This window comes from Lolium perenne, chromosome 4 (genome assembly GCF_019359855.2).
Source record: "Lolium perenne isolate Kyuss_39 chromosome 4, Kyuss_2.0, whole genome shotgun sequence".
Lineage (NCBI taxonomy): Eukaryota > Viridiplantae > Streptophyta > Magnoliopsida > Poales > Poaceae > Lolium > Lolium perenne.
The window spans coordinates 355,825,492-355,843,179 of NC_067247.2; the positions used below are offsets into that span (position 1 = coordinate 355,825,492).

At 43.0% G+C, this 17,688-nt stretch overlaps 1 protein-coding gene across 1 annotated transcript; it reads right to left on the bottom strand.

Annotated features, from left to right (window-relative positions):
* Positions 1–4,598: 4,598 nt before the first annotated feature.
* LOC127349204 (senescence associated gene 20) lies at positions 4,599–5,346 on the bottom strand. The gene has a single exon (XM_051374978.1). It carries the CDS (start codon positions 5,076–5,078, stop codon positions 4,755–4,757), a length of 324 nt encoding a protein of 107 aa, XP_051230938.1. The 5' UTR covers positions 5,079–5,346; the 3' UTR covers positions 4,599–4,754.
* Positions 5,347–17,688: the final 12,342 nt, after the last annotated feature.

Below are 17,688 nucleotides of genomic sequence, written 5' to 3' on the forward strand. Positions count from 1 at the left end.
TGTAGTGTGGGCCCCTCGTGACGCCCCTTGACCTGCCCTTCCGCCTACAAATAGCCTTTGTCGCGAAACCCCCAGTACCGAGAGCCACGATACGGAAAACCTTCCAGAGACGCCGCCGCCGCCAATCCCATCTCGGGGGATTCAGGAGATCGCCTCCGGCACCCTGCCGGAGAGGGGAATCATCTCCCGGAGGACTCTACGCCGCCATGGTCGCCTCCGGAGTGATGTGTGAGTAGTCTACCCCTGGACTATGGGTCCATAGCAGTAGCTAGATGGTTGTCTTCTCCTCATTGTGCTTAATTGTCAGGTCTTGTGAGCTGCCGAACATGATCAAGATCATCTATCTGTAATTCTATATGTTGTGTTTGTTGGGATCCGATGAATAGAGAATACTATGTTATGTTGATTATCAATTTATATCTATGTGTTGTTTATGATCTTGCATGCTCTCCGTTACTAGTAGATGCTCTGGCCAAGTAGATGCTTGTAACTCCAAGAGGGAGTATTTATGCTCGATAGTGGGTTCATGTCTCCGTGAATCTGGGGATGTGACAGAAATCTCTAAGATTATGGATGTGATGTTGCCACTAGGGATAAAACATTGGTGCTATGTTCGAGGATGTAGTTACTGATTACATTACGCGCAATACTTAATGCAATTGTCTGTTGTTAGCAACTTAATACTGGAAGGGGTTCGGATGATAACCTGAAGGTGGACTTTTTAGGCATAGATGCATGCTGGATAGCGGTCTATGTACTTTGTCGTAATGCCCAATTAAATCTCACTATACTCATCATAATATGTATGTGCATGGTCATGCCCTCTTTATTTGTCAATTGCCCAACTGTAATTTGTTCACCCAACATGCTGTTTATCTTATGGGAGAGACACCTCTAGTGAACTGTGGACCCCGGTCCAATTCTCTATACTGAAATACAATCTACTGCAATACTTGTTCTACTGTTTTTCTGCAAACAATCATCATCCACACTATACATCTAATCCTTTGTTACAGCAAGCCGGTGAGATTGACAACCTCGCTGTTTCGTTGGGGTAAAGTACTTGGTTTGTGTTGTGCAGGTTCCACGTTGGCGCCGGAATCCCTGGTGTTGCGCCGCACTACATCTCGCCGCCATCAACCTTCAACGTGCTTCTTGGCTCCTACTGGTTCGATAAACCTTGGTTTCATACTGAGGGAAAACTTGCCGCTGTACGCATCACACCTTCCTCTTGGGGTTCCCAACGGACGCGTGATGTACGCGTATCAGTTGCCAATGATCATGCTGACAGAATTTGAGTTCTGTCCAGCCTGACTTTTCTTTCCTTTGCGTTGTGGACAGTGATTAGCCCAATGGCCTATCTCACCACACACCCAGCAAGGATCTTTCTTCTCCGTTTTCCCCTTCTTCTTGAAGTTGGTGGTCTGGAAGACTCCCTTGTTCTTTCCCTTGGACTTGTGGGTATTTTTCTGTACCATATTGGCAGCAGAACGTCCCTCGGTTCCTCCAGTGTGTTTGTCTTTTGCCCTCGCCTTCTCCTCAACATCCAAAGAGCCCATGATATTCTCAACAGAGAACTCATGCCTCTGATGTTTCAGAGAAGTGGCAAAGTTCCTCCATGAAGGGGGAAGCTTAGCGATAATGCATCCCGCGACAAACTTGTCCGGTAGCACACACTTGAGGAGCTCAAGTTCCTTTGCCATGATCTGTATCTCATGAGCCTGTTCTACCACATATCGGTTCTCAACCATTCTGTAGTCATTGAACTGCTCCATATCATACAGTTCACCTCCGGCATCGGCAGCACCAAACTTAGCGTCCAATGCATCCCACAGTTCCTTCCCATTTCGGATGTGCAGATAAGCATCAACCAACTTGTCTCCAAGCACACTTAGGACGGCACCCACAAAGATTACGGTGGCATCCCTGAACGCTTTATCCTCGTCAGGAGTAAGCGGACCTCTGGGAGTACCTTCCGCAACTCGGTGCACGCCCATAGAAGTGAGCCACAAGAGGGTCTTATTCTGCCATCTCTTGAAATGAGAACCCGTAAACGGGCTCGGTTTGAGCGCAGCAGCAAAACCAGATGGTGAAAATTGCCTAAACATATAAGGTTTTTGGATTGTTGGATTACTAGGCAATTTCCGTGTGAGTTTAATTACCGAAAGCAACATTACATATGCACAAGCATACTTAACCACACACATCAGACTAAGCACATGCATCAGATCTGAACATGGAACAAGTAGCATTGCAAGGTAGGAGAGGAAAAGCACATACACCGCGACCGGGAAGGTCGCAGCAGCACCACCATGGGAGTTGTTGATGTCGCCCATGGTGTAGTCGGAGTCGTCGATGAAGCAGTCGAACCGGCGAAGAAGAGCACGAACAGCAGCGAGCAGTCACGCCGAGACGCTCCCCAAAAACCTTATCGCTCGTCTCCCGGTGCAGGATCTCAACAGACGGGGGTTTCGGAGGCCTTCTCTCCCGGACGGCTGTGCACGCAGTCGCCGGGATGTGGAATACTAGAGAGTAGCGCAGCCAAAGGAACTTCGTGAGAGAGATCTAAGAGCACTGTTCTCCAGATCTGATCGGTCTCTTTGTATAGCCTGGGAGGAGAGCCGCCTCGACCGCGTTGCCATGCGTAGGAAGCCAAGGATACGCGGCAAGCATGCACATGCAGGTCGACATGTACCCAACTCAGTTGGTGCACCAAGCAAAAATTTAGTCTTCCTTGAGTGTGTCTCGAACTCGAACTCGAGTCACGAAACGTGCCGATGCGGGGCGGGCGGAGGAGGAGGAGTGCGCGAGGGCTCCTTCTAATCTCACTCACTTTGAAGGACTAGAACAGCAGCCCTTATATACCACTCGAACTCTCTCTCAACTAGCAATGTGGGACTAAACTTTGTTCCCCAAGGCTATCCCAAACTGCCAACGTGATGGACCTTGAGATTTCAGAAATTGTAGACCACATGGGCTGCCTTATTGGGCCCATCTACATTTAACATAATCTCATTACAGTACAAACACGAGTGCTTCAGATTATCTAAGAAAATGAAAATGGCATGCTTTTAAAATTGAGTGCCTCAACTGCTATTGTTATTCTATCGAGTGGTTCAACCGAACATTTCTTACTGCTTGTTCTTCTCATTTCACAGTTCAGATAAAGATGCAAACATGTCATGGTGTCAGGTTGGAAATCCATATTCAGTTGTCTTCCCGCGGAAGACATCCGTGCTTCTATGGTGGGCAAAAAGAATGTTCTACCAGCGACCGGGACATGAAGCGTAGTTACAATTTTTTTTTGAAATTTTCACCGGGGGAGAGATCGTTGTTACATTGATGCTACGTGCTTAGTCCTTTGCTTTGGGAAGCCAGATATGTTCTTAAATCTTTTTTTTAGAGGATATGTTCTTAAATCTTAACAATGCGGGCAATAACCATACCTGAGCATTGTTGCTACCTTCGTGACTATACTTAACCATCTCATAAGTAACGGTGACCAAGCTGAGACAAATTTAATTCGATAGGGACCCCCACCCTCTCCTCCCCTTGAGGACGACAGGGTTTACCAGCCGCCGCGTCCCTCCTCCCCCTCCTCCCGTCGCCACTGCCGGCAGGGGTCGCCGGGCGAAGCCGCCACCGCTGGCCTTTCCTTACCCACGCTCTGGAGGCGTGGTCGGGGCCATCTCCCTCCTTGGAGGGGGTGCGTTTTGGGAGGCCCTGGTTCGGTGTGGCCGGGTGGTGCTGGTGTCATCCTGCGGTGGAGCTCCACGACAACGGGTCGTTGGTGACCGACTTGGCCCTGGTCTAAGCACCTCGGGCACCGAATGGGCTCAAGCGGTCAGCGTATTGCGGCTGTGAGGCTTCCTGAAGGTGGTGGTGGCAACTTGTCTTGGATTGCGACGATGGCATTGTGGCATGCCCATTGCAGCAGGGTGGGAGCGGCTTTACGGGCCCGCTGGGCCTGGTGTGCACTTGATGCTATGTCCGGTCGATGAGTGCCTCTCGGCGGTGGAGGTGGGTCACTCACACGTGGTTGCAGGGCTGTTTTCTCGTCTTGACGATGTCTTGTGCTTTCTTCTTGCAGACCGATTGTTGGTGTCACGTAGCGGCCGATGATATTTACTACATGATTGTGGCAGCGCAAATATGTTGGTGGACGGCATAGCTAGGTGGCGGTGCTTCCTTGCGCCTGGTTTTTTTTTGTGTGTGGAGGGTGTTGGAAGAAATCCTTGTCGGCTCGTTTGATCCTTACATGGTGGCGCCTTCTTGTGGCACCATTCCATCCAAGAGGGCATCGTGGGGATACCTTGCCCATTGTACTATGTGTGCCGGGGAAAATTCTAGGACCATACAGCAGCGTCGTGTCGATGGTGATTCTCTTCTTGAATAGGCTGCTTAGCAAGGGGCGCTTTAGGGGTGCTTGAAGCGTGGGCCAAAGATCGAGGGCGCAGCGATTGCGAGTCATTATCGTTTTTATCACTTTGTCATAGCCTTTATTTCTTTTCTTTTTAGGCATATTTGTGTTGTTGCATCAACTTTTTTTCCGAACTCATGTATCGGGATGGTTGATATATTAATAAAACAGGGTTAAAGGCTGTTTCAAGAGACAAATTTAATACTTTTCGAGCAAAAATTGCTACAGCATATATAATCGTTGTAACGTACAGCTTAGAGAGCACATGGACCAACTAGATCACATGTCATCAGCAAAGATCCATTGGAGGAGTGATCAGAAGTTCAGAACAGAATCAGATGGCGAGCACGAGGGCAGGGAGCTTCCTCCGAGCGTGGTCCGGCAGCCGGCTCTGCCACACGTGCTGCGACGGCGGCTGCGAGTACGCCGTCGTCTCCTCCGCGGCACGGCCGAGCCTGGTCACGAGGAGCACCGTGTTGCAGTACTCACGCACCTCCGTTACGCGCCCGCCGGGACCAACAGTCCAAGCGTGCACCCAGTACAGCAACCCCGTCGCGTCGGTGCCCTCGGCCAGGACGGTCGACCCGAAGGCGTCGACCGTGCGGACTATGAACGGGATGCCGGGGGCGGCTCCGGCGCCGCCGGTGAGGAGCCGCATGAGCACCAGGTGCTGGTGCGCGCGCGGGCCGTGGAACCACCAGTCCACGTCCGGGTTCAGCAGCCGCCGCACGGTGTCCGCGTCGCCGCGCTCCACCGCGCTGTACAGCTCCTCCACCACCGCCTTGCTGCTGACAACAGCTTTGTCGCTGCTGGTGCTGCTGCCATGGAATAGTAAGCCGGCGTCGCCGCCGGTATCTCCCTTGCTGTGAGCCAGCTTTGTGAACTGAGTAAACGAGGCCGTAGACGAAGAAAGGTAGAAGGCGCTATCTGAGCGCAAGATACTTGAGGGAGAAGAGGATGGCAGCACCTTAAATAGGGAGGTCCGGTATCTATTAAATTTGCACTTGTACTCATGTGAGTAGGATTCCAAAATCATACAACCTTTTGGTATGGATTAAGCAATTGATAATGCGATGCGATTCCTTTTTTACATGATGTTTACTCAAAGTCATTACACTGAACTTTAAATTAATAAATCCACGATGACAGATAAAACAAGGCAACCGAGGTCATAGACTAAATATTCATTTTTTCGAAATGGGGGATGTGCCCCAGCCTCTGCTCCAAATAAGGCCATTTTCCTATCGCCCTAGATCGAAGAGTGTCGCACCATCGAAAGCAAAGAAGTTCACCCTAGAACCTGAACAAACGTTGAGGCCCAGGCTGACAGGGGAGCTGACAATAAGAACGTCCAACGAGCTCCATGAGAACACCACCTGCACCCATGGCTCAAGCACGAGTTGTCGCAAACTTGACGCATTACACTAGTAATGCCATTTAGTCAAATGTATTTTTTTTTGTAAACGCTATTTTACTCATCCATATTTTTTACACATGAACATTTCTCTCGATTCAGCCAAGGAACTCTGGTGGAAGTCTAAATTTAATAACAATTTTATGGTTTCAGTTGAATGTTTGTCCATTGCAATAGCTGAAAGATACTGGGATGGATGAGTACGTATCCTAGTGATGATATTAGTTTAGATACTAAATATGTTATGGAAATTAGGAATGACACTAAAAAAATTCAAAGATAATTTTAACCTTTTCATCCTTTTTACCTATATATATATCTTTAATGAAACCGCAATCTTCTCATTCTTGTCACTAAATTTGAAGACTTCTGCCTTTTTTGAAATTTTATTCTTTTAGTTGCTTTTGAAATTATTGTCAATTAGTCTAACAAGGTTGGCACGCGTGCCAAAAATCTCTGTTCAAAACACTCCCGTACTTGCAAGAGGGCTTAACATTTCTGATTTTAAAGTTCCAAGTGACAACTAGATTCGATGATTAGTCTAGGGATCCTGACAAATGGGTTGGTATTGGTATATTACCCGATAAATTCCATATTCGGCACCGTACCATATGGCTGATAAAACTAGCGCCCAATGAACATTGAAAACGACCACCAGGGATATATGCCAAATCCAACATGGTTTATGTTGATTCTCGAGAAATACGAAGCTAAGCTTCCAAACCCAACATGGTTTTACTAGGAACCGGCTGAGTGGAAATCATGGCATATGTACGTTTAATCTGTTGTATACCTGCGTGCTTTCTGATAGGGAAGTGATACTCCTAATAATTTCCAAAATACTCTTGCAAACCGTTCAATCACGCCTAGGAGTGCGTTGCCCGGGGGCAACACCAATTGGTGAAGGCTCTGATCTGGTGCTCAAAACTGATACGGTAGTTAAAGCAAGCATTCTCAGTGTCGACTCGCCTGTAGCGCACTGGTGCTGCTGCATCTTCATCCTTGCTCTCATTGGTCATATTCTGCGTGCTTGGATGCAGGTCTGACCAAGTGCGTTTCAGGTGCTGCGGCAACTAGCGAAAGGAAAAGGGAACAATTCATGGTAAGACAGGTTAGTGATTAAAGCAACACGTCAATAATAGGTCCATATTATTTTGTTTAGAAACCAACAGTCATCGGTCGTCAGGGCGCACCCTGACTCGTAGATTAAACCATGAGATGGAGCATTGTGAACCCAGAATAAAAAAGACCCTCTCCGTTTATACGTGAACATTTGTGCCAATCCTGACTCCTCGGCAGTAGTATACATCGGCACTGTGATGTATTGCCATGAAATAAATGCAACTGGTATAATTTTGTCAGCCGGTGTAAATATACAAGGTAAACATGAAAAGAATACATAAACCCCCTTTACAAATAACACTCTACACAAAGACTAATATATATCACTACCATCCCCTCAAATTCGTGCCAGATCAGCACCATCGGATTTGTAGAGTTGAATCTAGTCCTTGGTGAACAAGTCCGCCAACTAAAAATCTAAGTAACGTATCAAAGAGGAATAACCTAATAATATATTTGTGTTTGCATATAAGAAGCTAGCATAAACTCTAATCTGTTTGGTGAGCTTATATTTCAACTGGTGGAGTCTGTACTACTGCTCGACAAAAGAAAAGTTGCTAGAGTGACAAAAATTACGATAATCCTCAAGTTGTTCAAGAAAAAAAAAGAGGATCCACTTCCCTATCAATAATTTCTAAAAGAGGATCCACTCCCCTTTCTTTTGCCTTTTTGTTTGTTTTGAGGAAGACATCGTCTGATTATCCTCCAAAATTGTTTGTTTCCCAATAGAACTTTTGAGCCTTCATAAGTTTTGTCCTAAAAAGTTTTTGTATAGGGTTGGTACCTCCGGGTCATTCTTGTTCAGCACCTCTAAGGAGGATATTTATTGTTTTTGTCCAAGCACATGTTTGAGGGTGCTTTATTCGATTCAGTACCACCGAGATGATTCTCGACCAGTACTTCCAAACATTCCCATTTGAAGGATGAAAACTAGCCATTCTAGGTTAGAACCTTAAGATTTTTTTGTCTTCACTTCGGGGTGAAAACCATTTTTTGAGTGTTTTGTTCCTACTAGTACCTCCAAGCCTTCAAAAAAAAAATACTAGTACCTCCAAGCCTTTTCCTCGGATACTTCTAATATTCAGTTTTTTCCACTCAGAAATTCAAATATGTATTGTTCAGTACTTATGGTATTTTTATTCATTACTACACTAAGCTAATTATTTTTTCTTGTAAATTTCTCATTTTGCCTATGAATAACACTGGCCCCCAAGGCAGAAGTAGGACTCATTCAAGGGTTATAAAAGAGAGCTTTCTTGACCTACCCTTATCATCTATATTTCATACACCTATATATACGCCTCGAATCCAAACTTTATGAGATCTAGAGTGATTTGAAGCTTATTTGAGAGCCTTTGTTGTGTCTTCAAGTTCCAAGTGATAGACTCTGTTTTGTTACCTCATGGAGGGTGTGCACCTCCTAGCCGGCTACTGTCACTTGGAATCCTTCATGGTGATTTATGAAGGGTCCGGGAGTTTTGAAAGGCCCTATGACTGCCTACATCGTGTGAAGATCCCTTCTTAATGGTTGTGCATGGCTAAAGTGTACTAGCATAAGGAGAAGTAGGGTGGTTTTGGTGACTTGGAAATTTGTTTCCTTCTCCAACGAGGACATGGGATAACGTCAACTATTTGAATCTCGAGATACATCCTCGTGTTTGTACCCCCCTTACTTTGCTTCTTTACTTATTGTAATGTATTTTTTTACAAGTTTCTACTTTGTAGAATTCATACATAGGGAGTTTATGCAACCATAGAAAAAATAAGATAAAAGTGTCAACTTTCATTAAGATTTTAAACACTGCCTATATTAGAGATAGTCCGACCCAAATTTAGGAAACAAGATAGGATATTCCCAAGTGAGTGACAACTAGGTATACAAGACTCGTGGCAGGATGACCGTAGCTAGCAAACCAGAAGGAGAATCACTATAAGCTCTTAGGTGGACAATGAGCTTTATTGGAGGCTAAACTACTCACTCATCGGTAAGAGCAACATATGTAATAAGAACACATGTGCACTTCTCTTGGAACACGAGGAAGCAACCAGAGGTATAATAAACCTCAATAATAAAAATTTAGGAGGCATGGCTAAGATTGGCCATAAGAAAGTGTTGACAAAGACTATCCTTCACAAAGGCAGTATACAATCATGTATAGTGACGATCATGTCATCAACATCCATAATTAAATGATATAGAAAAAGAGGAGTTCACATGAGTTTAGGGTTGACATATAGCACATTATCATGATCGTGACGATCATGTCATCAACATCCATAATTAAATGATATAGAAAAAGAGGAGTTCACATGAGTTTAGGGTTGACATATAGCACATTATCATGATCAATCACTGAAAAACCAACATCAGTACGTGATCACCTATGTGAAGCGCCAAACCAGACTTGAGAGGTTTGTTTACAACCATAAAGACAATGACAAAGATGACAATTAGTGCCCATTAAAACTGAATATTCATGTGGTGAGTACAACTCACCATTAATAAATGCATTTTAACATCAAGCTCATGAACATACCACTAGCGAATAGGAGATTCGGCAAGAAGAGTGTGATTAATGATCGTATTAGGCACATGAGAAAATGCCTCATCATAATCGCTACCATGCAACCGCTGAAAACCTCATTCCACAAGGCATCCCTAGTAGCAATTAAGAAAAAAATTAGAGGATCGAGTACCTTGTAGAGTGTAGACCATAAGAAGTGATCAAAACATGAGACCGATTTTCCACACCCTTCCCACCCCTTGTCCCTGTTAGGGTAATAGACTTGTTGTATTACCAGGGGGGTCAAAGGCCACAATATATAGTACATGTACATGTGCAAATATGCAGGAAGCCCCCTAACATATGAGGAAACTACAATATACAATATATACATCTAACACCCCCCTCAAACTCATGGTGGATCCACATAACTGAGTTTGGAGAGTAAGAAGCCATGCTGCGCTCGGGTTTGTGCCTTTGTAAAGAAATCTGCCAACTGCAAATCTGAAGGCACTGATACGTCTCCAACGTATCCATAATTTCTGATGTTCCATGCTTGTTTTATGACAATACTTACATGTTTTGCTTGCACTTTATAATGTTTTTATGCGTTTTCCGGAACTAACCTATTAACAAGATGCCACAGTGCCAGTTCCTGTTTTCTGCTGTTTTTGGTTCCAAAAAGGCTGTTCGGGCAATATTCTTGGAATTCGACGAAACGAAGACCAAACATCATAATTCACCGAGACGGACCAGGACACCGAAGGGGAGTCAGAGGGGAGGCCTGGGGCCCCCACACCATAGGGTCGCGCGGGCCAGCCTCTGGTCGCGCCGGCCTATGGGGAGGGCACCCTGTTGCCCCTCCTGCGCCGCCTCTTCGCCTATATAAGCCCTTTCGACCTAAAAACGCGATACAAATTGACGAAACTCCAGAAAGACTCCAGGGGCGCCGCCGCCATCGCGAAACTCCAATTCGGGGGACAGAAGTCTCTGTTCCGGCACCCTGCCGGGACGGGGAAGTGCCCCCGAAAGCCATCTCCATCGACGTCACCGCCTCCATCATGCTCCGTGAGTAGTTCCCCCATGGACTACGGGTTCTAGCAGTAGCTAGTTGGTACTCTCTATCCCATGTACTTCAATACAATGATCTCATGAGCTGCCTTACATGATTGAGATCCATCTGATGTAATCGGTGTTGTGTTTGTTGGGATCCGATGGATGATACATTATGATTAGTCTATTTATAAAGTTTGTGAAGTTATTGTTGCTGCAATCTTATTATGCTTAATGCTTGTCACTAGGGCCCGAGTGGCATGATCTTGGATTTAAGCTCTATAATTATTGCTTAGATTGTATCTACAAGTTGTATGCACATGTCTATGTCTGGAACCAAAGGCCCCAAAGTGACAGAAATTGGGACAACCGGAGGGGAAGGCGTAGGTATGAGGATCACATGTTTTCACCAAGTGTTAATGCTTTGCTCCGGTGCTCTATTAAAAGGAGTACCTTAATATCCAGTAGATTCCCTTGAGGCCCGGCTGCCACCGGCTGGTAGGACAAAAGATGTTGTGCAAGTTTCTCATTGCGAGCACGTACGACTATATATGGAAACATGCCTACATGATTAATGATCTTGATATTCTATCTTAATGCTATTTCAATCCTACTATCAATTGCCCAACTGTAATTTGTTCACCCAACACTTGTCACTTGTTATTGGAGAGTTACCACTAGTGTAGATCGTTGGGAACCCCGGTCCATTTCTCATCATCATATACTCGTTCTATATGTCATTGGAAGTAGTATCAACTATTTTTTGGTGCCATTGCCTCTGTGTTACTGTTATTGCTGCTGTGTTACTATTACTATTGCTCTCATATTACTGCTACTTTCACATCACCCCTGTTACTAGTGCTTTTCCAGGTGCAGCTGAATTGACAACTCAGTTGTTAAGGCTTATAAGTATTCTTTACCTCCCCTTGTGTCGAATCAATAAATTTGGGTTTTACTTCCCTCGAAGACTGCCGCGATCCCCTATACTTGTGGGTTATCAAGACCGTTTTCTGGCGCCGTTGCCGGGGAGGCATAGCTCTACTCATAAGTTCACCTGGGGAGTACACTCTACCTCTCTCTCTGTTTTTATTTTATTTTATTTTGTTTTGCTTAGTTTACTTTTGTTTAGTTTATTTGTGCTTAGTTTATTTCTGTCTAGTATTATTTTTCTTAGTTTACTTTTGCTTAGTTTCTTTTTGTCTTGTTTTACTTTTCTCATATACCCAAAAATCCATAAAAATTTGAAAAATCGAAAAATTAAAAACTGCTATTATGGGAGAACCTATAACCTACTTGGAGCTTATAGAATATTATAATAATTATAGAGAATCAAAAACTGGTAAAGTAATGAGCGCTATGATAGAAAAATTGAATACAATTGCTAAAATTTTGCTTAAACGCCATGATATAAATTGTTGCTCTAAAGAGGATACTAAACATCTGAAATTTCAATGTGGCTTTAGTGAAGAAGTTTTAATTAAGAACTATAATTGGAATAACTATATTCATTTTGGGTTCGAAGAGGTAGAACAATTTGTCTTATTTATGGGAGCCTCTGAGATAGAATCCTTCATGGTTAAGAATTATGAAACTTGTGTTGTTTGTAAGGACCTTAAAGATTATGTCTCTTCTATCCTTAATTTTTGCAATGAAAGTTATAGTGACAATCCTTATATCATTGATTATAAATAGAGACTCATTAATGCACAAGAATGCACTCACAATTTGCAGGAACATGTGGAAGAAGAAATTGATGAACCTGAAAGCTCATTGGATGAAAAAGAGGAGGAAATTGATGAACCTGGAAGCTCATTGGATGAAAAAGAAGAGGAGAGTGATGAACAAAAGGAGGAAGAATGGATTAGCTACCCATGCCAACCTTCTAATGAGAGTAACTCTTTATCTCTTACACTATTTGATTGTCCTCCATGCTTACCGAAAGAGGTTGAATGTTATGTTCCTGTGGATTTTCTTGAAATATTCCCTATGAGTAAAACTTGTGAGAATAATTATGCTACTGTTACTTATGATAATCCATGCTATTTTGATAAATCTTATGATAATGCTTTGTTTGTGCCTGATGTTGAAATGCATGGTACTAAAGAATTTTGCTTAGCAAATGTTTATGATAAATCTTTAGATGATGGTCCTATGTTACTTGATAATATTAATTGTACTACTAATGAAAATGGGATTGGAGAGTTCTTGACTTTATCTATGAGTCCCATATCTCTTGAGATTGATCAATCATCACGTTATATTATTGATAAAAGGGGGTTCGAAAGTTTTAATCCCACTATCTTTGAGTCTGATAAAAATTATGTGTTTATGGATCATGAAAAACATGCTTTATGTGATAGTTATATTGTTGAGTTTGTTCATGAAGCTACTGAAAATTATTATGATAGAGGAAAATATGGTTGTAGAAATTTGCATGGTACTAAAACACCTCTCTATACGCTGAAAATTTTGAGGTTACTCTTGTTTTATCTTCTTATGCTTGTCACTTTGTTCTTCATGAATTTATTTGTGTACAAGATTCCTATGCATAGGAAGTGGGTTAGACTTAAAAGTGTTTCTTACTTGCCTTTTGATGCTCTCTTTTGCTTCAACTCTTATTTCTTGCGAGTGCATCATTAAAATTGCTGAGCCCATCTTAATGGCTATAAAGAAAGAACTTCTTGGGAGATAACCCATGTGTTTATTTTGCTATTATTTTGTTGTGTTTTGGAAGTTGTTACTACTGTAGCAACCTCTCCTTATCTTTATTTTATTGCAATGTTGTGCCAAGTGAAGCCTCTAATCGAAGGTTGATACTAGATTTGGATTTCTGCGCAGAAACAGATTTCTATCTGTCACGAATCTGGGTAGGATTCTCTGTAGGTAACTCAGAAAAATCTGCCAATTTACATGCGTGTTCCTCAGATATGTATGCAACTTTCATTAGTTTTGAGTTTTCTGATTTGAGCAACGGAAGTACCTCTTTAAAATTCGTCTTTACTGGCTGTTCTGTTTTGGCAGATTCTGTCTCTGTTTTTTGCATTGTCTCTTGTGGACTTTAAGCAAGGTTTTCTAGACGTGGAGAGCTGTAGCTAATGTTTTATTGAGTTCTTGCAATGTGTCACTACAGGACTAAAAGTGGATTCAAGTTTTTTGAGTACTAACCCCTCTAATGAAGTTTATGGGAAGTTTGGTGTGAAGGAAGTTTTCAAGGGTCAAGAGAGGAGGATGATATATGATCAAGAAGAGTGAAAAGTCTAAGCTTGGGGATGCCCCCGTGGTTCATCCCTGCATATTTCAAGAAGACTCAAGCGTCTAAGCTTGGGGATGCCCAAGGCATCCCCTTCTTCATCAACTTATCAGGTTTCTTCTATTGAAACTATATTTTTATTCGGTCACATCTTATGTGCTTTACTTGGAGCGTCTGTGTGCTTTTATTTTTGTTTGTGTTTGAATAAATTCGGATCCTAGCAATCCTTGTTTGGGAGAGAGACACGCTCCGCTTTTTCATATGAACACTTGTGTTCTTCGTTTTACTTTTAATGTTCAATGACAAAAGTTGGAAGCTACAGCACTTATTGTTATTTGGGTGGAAACAGAAAATGCCTCATATTGTCTTGGATAATTTGACACTTGGCAATTGTTTTGAGCTCTCAAGTAGATCATGATTAAGTTTTTTCATGTAGTTTAAACCTATTAGTGGAGAACTACTGTAGAGCTTGTCAAAATTGGTTTGCATGATTGGTCTCTCTAAGGTCTAGATATTTTCTGGTAAAAGTGTTTGAGCAACAAGGAAGACAGTGTAGAGTATTATAATGCTTGCAATATGTTCTTATGTAAGTTTTGTTGTACCGTTTCATACTTGTGTTTGCTTCAAACAACCTTGCTAGCCTAAGCCTTGTACTGAGAGGGAATGCTTCTCGTGCATCCAAAACCTTGAGCCAAAAACTATGCCATTTGTGTCCACCATACCTACCTACAACATGGTATTTCTCCGCCATTCCAAAGTAAATTGCTTGAGTGCTACCTTTAAACAATTCAAAATTTATCACCTCTGATTTGTGTCAATGTTTTATAGCTCATGAGGAAGTATGTGGTGTTTATCTTTCAATCTTGTTGGGCAACTTTCACCAATGGACTAGTGGCTTCATCCGCTTATCCAATAATTCTGCAAAAAGGAGCTGGCAATGGGATTCCCAGTCCCAAATTAATTAACCTAAATAGACACTCCTCCATGGTATGTGATTGTTGGACGGAACCCGAAGGATTCGGTTAGCCATGGCTTGAGAAAGCAAAGGTGGGGAGGAGTGTCATCATAATAAAACTAAAATAAAAAGGCACTCCTTCATGGTATGAGATTGTTGGCAGGCACCCGAGGATTCGGTTAGCCATGGTTTGTGAAAGAAAGGTTGGAAGGAGTGCCACCCAAAAATAAAAATAATTCATGGGAGCCGTGAAGGAGATATGCCCTAGAGGCAATAATAAAGTGGTTATTATTTAGGGATTTCTATTTTCGTGCCCCTGGCTCCTTAGTTGTGCTCAGTTTTCCCCAGCCCCTTAGTTTTTCCTCAGTTTTCCCCAAAACCTTGTCTGAAACCCGCAGAAGGAGCTCGGACGGAAGGAATCCCGTTAGTTGACGTTGGTTGGTGCTGGCAAGTGGGGCCGCTGTTGGTGCCCCACAGTGGACACGTCTTCACTTATCCAGATCAACGTGGGACCCACAACTTGTCCACGTTAAGTGCGCCGGACCCACAGCTTATCCAGGCGACCGTTGCAAAATGGGAGCCCGAGCCAGCCCTGCGCCCGTGCCCGTGCCATTGCTTCCCCTTTCTTTCCCCGCGCCCCATTGTTCTTCTTCTCCGCCAGCGGCAACCCTTCTCCGGTAGGCGGGTGATGTCTAGTTTCTCTTCGACCTCCCGTTCTTCATGGCCGCAGTATGGACCCGTGCCTTTGACAAGATGCCCTGACTGCCCACGCCAGGAGCCTCTGAAGCGGTCGATCTGTAAGACGGACGAGAACGGCAACCGTGGACGTGAGTTCGTTGCATGCGAGAGCTTGCCATATAGAGAGGGGGATAAGGTTAGATCTCGCTCCAATTTCTCTGTTTTCTCTCGATTTTCTTGTTATTCCCTCGAATTTGGGATTTAGGGTTCACGTTGTTGTTTTCAGATCTTGAAGAAATGCAGGCATTTCGAGTGGATCGATGTGTACGTTTAGAGGCTTCAGTTGCAGGAATCAATTGGCGCTATTGGGGGGCGCAATTTGGGAGGGGGGGGGGACTTGCTGTAGAGAATGCGGCGGAGAGAGGAGCCGTTCCGATTATGCCTAATGCTCCCAATGCAGAACTGGTGGAAGTGAAGGGAGAAGTAAAGAAAATGAACAAGCAGTTAAGGCAGCTGATCGAGTTGAAGAAGCAAGCTAACCTGATGGCTGGTTTTTTTTTGTTGTATAATTACGATCGGATTCTTATCATTGCTCACCAGGCGCTAGAAGTTGTTATAAGGGATACCTTACAAATCCATTATTCAGTTACATGTACTTGTAGTTGTTTTCAAAGTTAGTGTGTGCATTCACCGAAATTACCAACTATATTCCCTAAAAGAAAAGGAAAGCTAAAGATAGTTGATAATTGTTAGAGGGGTGACAAATAATCCAATCACCGAAATCCGCAAATATGTATGCCTCGTGTTTATACCAAAATTATACCACTTTTAGGCCGTTTCAAAATACCAATACCATATCCCAAACTATATTCCCTAAAAGAAAAGGACAGCTAAAGATAGTTGATAATTGTTAGAGGGGTGACAAATAATGCAATCACCGAAATCCGCAAATATGTATGCCTCATGTTTATAACAAAATTATACCACTTTTAGGCCATTTCAAAATGGGATCCCTTTCAAAATAGGGTCCCTTCAAAATACCAATACAATATCCCAAACTATATTCCCTAAAAGAAAAGGACAGCTAAAGATAGTTGATAATTGTTAGAGGGGTGACAAATAATGCAATCACCGAAATCCGAAAATATGTATGCCTCATGTTTATAACAAAATTATACCACTTTTAGGCCGTTTCAAAATACCAATACTATATCCCAAACTATATTCCCTAAAAGAAAAGGACAGCTAAAGATAGTTGATAGCAATCACCGAAATCCGCAAATATGTATGCCTCATGTTTATAACAAAATTATACCACTTTTAGGCCGTTTCAAAATACCAATACTATATCCCAAACTATATTCCCTAAAAGAAAAGGACAGCTAAAGATAGTTGATAATTGTTAGAGGGGTGACAAATAATGCAATCACCGAAATCCGCAAATATGTATGCCTCATGTTTATACCAATACTATATCCCAAACTATATTAAGTGGCAAACTCGTTATTGCACATAAATAGAGGGGTGGGCATTCTCCACCGACAGAGAGAGAGAGGGGTGGCCACGAAGAGAGAGAGAGAGAGGTTGCCACGAAGAGACGGATAGGGGTATACTGCCCGTTAGATCAGTGGATCAACGGTTCGTGGAGTCGATCCGTGTGACAATGGCTCAACCAATCAGGATAAGTTTGGGCTTCTCAGAGCATTTGTGACAGTACTTGAGGGCAAAACTGAGTAGTACTAAGAATCCAAGGGCACATAAATAGTAAATAGACTAAGGGATTCAAACAAAAGAATTACAAAATGAAAAATGTGTGTTTTGTACAATATAATTCATATTGGGCTACATCAAATTATTTGCAATTCAAATATACATGAGTGTGACAATTATGGCATCATTTAGACAAACTATGTTTTGGGAAAGATGTTTTGCAAAGGGGTTTGGGTGGAAAACCAATCATCTTCATAGCTACACTAGTGATTCTGAGAAGTGGCAATTTGTGGTAAAACTTGATTTATATATGTTTGTCAAGGTTTTCTAGGTGGCAGGTTGCGTAGGAAGACTCCATGAGTAGTTGCCACTATGTTTTTATTTTTTTGGATTTTTTTGCGCATGAAATGACTCAATTAGCTATGTTATTCTCATTTGTTGACTCTCTGTTGACCAGCTACTTGAGGGTAAAACTGAGTATATTGCACTTGCCGGTCTAAGTCCTCGAGGGGAAAACTGAGTACAGATAAAATTTCTGTCTAAGGCCTGAGGTTATAACTGAGTACACCAAACGTCCCAGGG